The sequence below is a fragment of the Zerene cesonia genome, chromosome 10, assembly GCF_012273895.1.
Source record: "Zerene cesonia ecotype Mississippi chromosome 10, Zerene_cesonia_1.1, whole genome shotgun sequence".
Lineage (NCBI taxonomy): Eukaryota > Metazoa > Arthropoda > Insecta > Lepidoptera > Pieridae > Zerene > Zerene cesonia.
This window is the reverse complement of record NC_052111.1, coordinates 4,958,079-4,964,573: the sequence shown is the minus strand read 5'-3', so window position 1 is coordinate 4,964,573 and position 6,495 is coordinate 4,958,079. Positions and strand designations below refer to the sequence as shown.

General features: G+C 32.2%; 1 protein-coding gene across 2 annotated transcripts in view; it reads left to right on the top strand.

Moving 5' to 3' along the window:
- Window positions 1-4,480, top strand: part of LOC119829722 (A disintegrin and metalloproteinase with thrombospondin motifs adt-2-like) — a 17,750-nt gene extending 13,270 nt beyond the window's left edge. For both annotated transcript variants that reach the window (XM_038352361.1, XM_038352362.1), the window contains exons 11-13: window positions 22-145; window positions 1,498-1,673; window positions 3,776-4,480. In XM_038352361.1, the coding sequence (XP_038208289.1) occupies window positions 22-145; window positions 1,498-1,673; window positions 3,776-4,042 (567 nt within the window). In that variant the 3' untranslated portion in view covers window positions 4,043-4,480. The remainder of the gene's footprint in view (window positions 1-21; window positions 146-1,497; window positions 1,674-3,775) is intronic.
- Window positions 4,481-6,495: the final 2,015 nt, after the last annotated feature.

The window sequence follows — 6,495 nt, the reverse complement described above, 5'->3', positions numbered from 1 at the left end:
GCATAAATCTAATTGTAACAGGTTTGCGGCAAGAAAACGAGAGTAAGCGCAAACGACCTGGCTGCCAGAAAATGTACTGAATACGCAAGAATGCTTCCCGAGCTGGATCCTCGAGGTGGAGGCTTGCAGGCCCCTCACGATCCGAGTAAGTTTATAAATAAAAAATCGATTGTTCGATCTACGTTCATAAAAATGCCTATCCATAGAGTGACGGGTAAGGCACTTTTATTCCGCCATAGAAATTCCATACCATCGTGGATTTTACAAATAACATATTTTTTGTTATGGTGTGTAACATACATTTCTGTCTACAATTATTATCATCAAAATCGACTCTAAAGGCATTATTAATATTTATTATGGTACACTTCATTTAAGCGGAATATTATGAGAATCCAACTATTGGTTGGAGGAATTATGTATAGTATCAGTACACTGTGCATAATTCTTCCTTATCTACATCCAAAACAAGGAAGGAAACTACTGTGCGTAATATTAGTTACCTACCTACGACTTCCACGTTCAATGTAAAAATAGAAAATAAAATATTATTGACGAAGGTGGGAATTTTCAATATTTATTTAGGAAATCCAAGTATCTAAATTTTTGTTTAATAGATTCTTGTTTTTATTTCAGGATTATAAGTAGTTATTAGTTTAGTATTCCGATTTGTTATTACTTCTTTTATCTATTATTTAACGTATAAATAATTGAAAAATAATCTGTAAACACAAATTATGAAAAATGTAATTTTATATTTTTTATATTGACTTGTGACTGTTGCGATCTTTTTCAATTCATGAAACATTAGTCATTCTATGATTTTTCCATGTGTATGCAGTTGTATACATGTAGTATTTGAGAATTTTAATCGAATGTTATCTCCGCAGACAATATCTCAATGTGTTAAAAACCCCTATCCATATTTGTTGTTATATTTGACATTTGTAGATCGCAGACTGCAGTATTTAGAGTGCAAGTAAGGCAATGACTATTTCTTAATCCTTGCATACCTGTAATAATTTATCAATATTTGTACTTATTCTGAATTGTATTTTTATAGAGTTTATTATGCCTTATCACAGGGTTAATTTCTGGTTATTACCTCTTGTCATTTTAATGGCAGTAGATAATTGCATCAAATAATTAGCATATGAATTTACCTACGCATTTATAAATTTTATTCTGTAATCACTGGCAAGTTAGGTTCCACCTATTTCATAAAACATCACGCCATCCGGTGGGATTAAGCATGTATTAAACAAAACAACAAACATTGCCAGTTTACATGTTTTCTTACATCCCAGATAATTTTTTTTACATTAAACAATTTCATACATTAATTTCGGGATTCTCTGTTTGTTTAGTGCACGGTTGCTCATACCGCTCAAAAAATAATCTTTAATAATAATTGTATCAATATCGGCTCGATACATATAATTGTTCATAGTTGTGGATAAGAAATGAATATGTACATTAATATAATATCTACAACAGCTCGTATGTGGATGGGTTGTGCTATATTCTGCCGGCGTGCTGCTGGCGGCGGCTTCTACGCGCCACGAGTCGAGCTGAACGATGCTGGACTCGACCCATACTTCCCGGACGGCACCTGGTGTCATCATGACGGTTCTACGAATTACTATTGTCTTCAACACCACTGTTTACCCGAGGTAAGCGTTATTTTTATTACTTTAATATGTATCTTAACAGTTTACCACGAATTATGCGTAGGTAATGCAAATTATATTATCTACTCAAAAATTAAACACAACATCTTAATCGTAAAATCCATGTTGGTTATATCTAACATCCAAACAATATATTTTATCAATTCTTCATTCAGAGACAGAGAATTAAGTACAGATAGTAAAAAGATAAGATAAAATGTACTTTTTTATTAGATGAGATACAAAATAATAAAACATGTGTATGTTGTAAGTAATTAGGCTATATATAATACAGACACAGCCTTCACTAATCTTTTGCACACAAATGTTATATAACTAACGGATTTATTCAACAAAGATAAAATCTACAAATGCCATGCTTAGCAAATTTCTGCATTGTTATATAGAGCCATTAAAGACAAAATAAGCGTTTGGCGGGCTCTCTAATCCTATTGTTTGTCAACACGAACGTCATCTCACGCGCTCTGTTCAATCAAATGGACCATAAAACTGCCTTTAAGATAAGAGCCAACTCATGCACCAGCGTCACTTAAATACTTACAAACTACGCTTTTAGCTTATTAAAACATGATAAAATCGTTAAGATAGCATAGTTTTGCTTGAGTGTAGCATAATTAGTCACGGTATTATAGTGTTCAGTACCTAAAATATTGCTTTCTATTGTTAACATTTAGGTCCACTATATAACTCACATGAATATGTATATATACATATTGATGACATGAGTTATTGTTTGACGCTTTGTTCCTAGTAAAGGCATGCGATGATGATGTTGGTTTCTAAGCGTATAATACATTCAGCATTATTCGTCAAGATTGAGCTTGAAGTAAAATGACACACTGATGTTTATAAGCAATAAAATAAACGAAGTATAAAAATACATATTAAGACCAGATCTGCAACTGCGGCATGCTGATAACGATATGATTTTTTAAATTAAATAAATAAATAATTTAATTTAATGGTAGTTTAAAGATTTAAAAAGGCTTTATGTGTTACATTTTCAAATATTATATTAGTGCCTCAATTCCCACGTTACGTAAAATTTATAAATAAAATAAGTTACATGGCGCTACATTTCAACTAAATTACTCCTATTACAAACGTCACGGAATTCAAGGGTTATTGGTAAAACAAACAGCATGCTTTATGACTTGTCTGTGCGTCATTCTCATGCTTTACGAATTTACGGTAAACTCTGTTGTTCACTAATTGTTCACTAATTTGTCAAGATTAATCAGGCCGTTTGAACTAGACCGTGATATATTATTTTCGTCATTTGACATGTTTAGTCCTTCTTTTTTATGTGCTTAATAAACAAATCTAAAAGATGCGTACAAATATTTTGTTACGAGTAGATAATGCAGATAACCCGTCAATGTACATAATGCGGAATATTTTGAAATTTGTAAATACGAGCAACGATGACAATTACAGTACAGGGGTAAGTAGTAAGAGGACTTATGTCGGATATGATTTCTTAAAATTAATATTAACTAGCTGGAATCAGTGGCTTCACTCACGTGGTACCCAGCTAAAATGTAAGCTATGTATTATCTAGATTATAATCTATCTCTGTACCAAATTTTCACACAGATCCCAACAGAGGTTTTTGTGTGAAAGAGTAACAAATATCCATATATTCTTACAAACTCTCGCGATTATAATATTAGTAGGATAACGACTAACGTTGTGTTTCATTAATTTTTATTAAATTGCGGATGTAAACAGGAGCGCATGAGATTTATTGTAGTTGGTTGTTCGCGTCAAGGTATTCAAGTCAGCATAGGTGGAAATAATTATCTTCTATATGTCGGAAGTTTAAAAACGGAACACAATATTTTTTTTAATAAAACTACCGTAATTTGCTTCCAATGCATTTATTTAAATCACCTTTGAGGATTTTCAATAATATGAGATACCTACTTACTTGCAGAATTTCTTTTATCGTGTTTTCTGTACGATTAATTATTAATGTTATTATTTAATGCAATATATTAAATGTCTTGTTTACATTCCATTGGATAGCATAATTCTTCGCTTAATTTTCCGACTTTTAATCAAATTTTCAAACGTGTTCATAGAACTTCAAGATGACTGCGCAGTATCATATTTGGGAACTGCCTAGTGAAGACGTGGGAGGGCCGTTCAACGCACGGGCGCGAGCGGCCCCTGATGATGACGACGCCCTCGCAGCTTTACGTTCTTACCTTTCCTTAGATGAAACAGGAACTCCCTATGCTCGAGCCGCGATACCACCACAAATGCCCGAAGAACCAGAAGATAATTGGGAGGTTATGGACTACGTAGACATACCTTCAAAAAATAATTCAACAACAACTAAGAATTAAAATATTCTATGGGTACTACATCATTCCAGTGGTTTGCCAAACATAATTTTAAATTTGTATGTGCCTGTAATATGTAATGTGTGACTTTTGAGGTACATTAGGTACAGATTTAACATGTAGAGTCGTAATTCTAAACTTAGATACTTAATCGTTACCACAACTCATTCGATCTTACAGAATACGTAATGAGAGTATACGTAATTTATTACATGTTTTAATTTCAATTCAATTTGAAAATCATCCGTAATTTAAATGTAATAATAATGGAAGAGTGTATATATATATGGAGGTTTATAGTTGATCAAATTTATAAGATTTTATTTCAATGCTTATCTACCTCCAAGATATGTCTATCTACTATAATATATAAACTTCCCTGAGTTTGTTTAACAATTATTAGAACAAATGTTTAAAATAAAACAAGTATTTACCAACACGTGCTAGTCAATATTAATTATAATAAGCTTATTTTATTTAAATTCCTAGATTTACATTTAATTAATAAAATTGTTTTAATTTTATGTTGTTTCTATTTTTATTGTGCCTTATAAAATCTTATTATTTCTCCTTCGTCTGGCATCGATTTTTTTGTTTTGTGACTCGATAACTCAGTGGGTTTTCACCGATTCGCATGATTCTTTGGAGTGGTACCCCCAGGGAGGTCGGCGAATTTTTTTCTGAGAAATGGAAATACTAAAAAAATCATAAAACCGTAACGGTTTCATATTTTAATCGTTAATCTTATTTTAACCCTTCTCGTCAACATCTCGTTTAATTACAAAGAAAAATATTAAAATTTTATGATCATCACCAGATAAAGATTTTTTTGTATTTGTTAAAAACTTAATTAATTACTTTAAGCTGGAAGGATTATGTTATCCTACTCCTACTAATACTATAAATGCGAAAGTTTGTGTGTGTGTTTGTTACTCTTTCACGCAAAAAACTACTGAACTAATTGCAATGAAATTTGGTACGTAGACAGCTGGACAACTGGATTAACATATAGGCAACTTTTTTAACCGATATTCCTACGTGATACGGACTTGCGCGGGTGAAACCGCGGGGTGCAGCTAGTACACTATATTATAAAATGTTACTCGCTACGATCAGTAGATGTTATTTTTATAATATGTTTATGAAAATGGCAAGCCATTACCAATGTTTGGACGGATAGTCCAAGTTGCTATGCCGGTAAATATCTCGAAGCCGTTTAACTCGTCGCGAGTACATCACGCGGACAGTGATTGACGCCCATCAAATAGAATGTACGTGACGATCGGGTTAACTTTAACACGCTAAACGCTTTAGCAGTTTAATTTATGTGTCTCATACAATTTTCGTCGCTTCTCAAATAGCCATACTTATTCTTATTCTTGTCATAAGAATGCAAATTTATACAACGATTTCTCAGTCTTTCCATGTAGTCGACGACGTGTCATGTATTTTTTGCATTATATTCATTTCAGCACGAGGCTTAGCTCGCGTAGTATGTCGTCAGTTAACAAATCTTGAATATTGTGTATTATGCCTGTTATATAGTATTATTTCTGTTCAGCATAAAAACAAAACCTAACCCACGCCCTAAATAAAGCAAAAATTTCTGATCCCGAAGTCTGGGCATAATACAAAATGCCGAGGGTGCTTGCATACTGACAACCCCGTTTGTAAATTGTGAAATGATACAATTTGTCTGCGACATATACAAGTACACTACAGAAATAAAGCTACAGGTGTTATGATTTTATAGGTTATCTAGCAACCTCTTCAAGTTTTAGGGTTAAGCAACAACCTCTTATTTTGTGATTCAGGATAATCCATTGACAAATAATCAAGCATACGCTAAAATACAAAATAAAATAGATTGCGTTGATTATTGCTTTGTTGCAGGATGATAGAACTGTTTTATAGAGAGAGATTTATATTAAACATTTTATTTAAAAAAATTTATGAATATATTGCATTTTTTTATGATTGACTAGTTATATCTTTTTTACCAATCCAACTCCATCTATTGTTCTTCTTATCAATTATTTTATTATCTTTTCAATAACTGACAACACATTTAGCATCGATCCTATTTTCATGAACATACCTAAGCTCTTGCATAAAAAAATAAGGAGAACTTTTGTTGGGTCAACTAGTTTATAATATTTGTAGGTCTATTTAATGTATAAGTAGCTTCCGCCCACTTATTTACATAGTTACTTTGGGCTAACGATAACTCGCACGCATCGGAAGCTCTCAATAGGAATAAAGATTTTAAAATATTTTTCATTGGTGCTCCACTCCTATTGGTCTTAACGTGATTATTATATTATTAATATGGATTACCTGCTCGTGTTAAAAATAATACAAAAAAAAAGAAAGTTTTTTACTTCCCATTTCTCAAAGGTGTCTACAGTATTGAATTTTAAGTCTTGTTATGACGATAAAGTTGGTTTAATCGATGC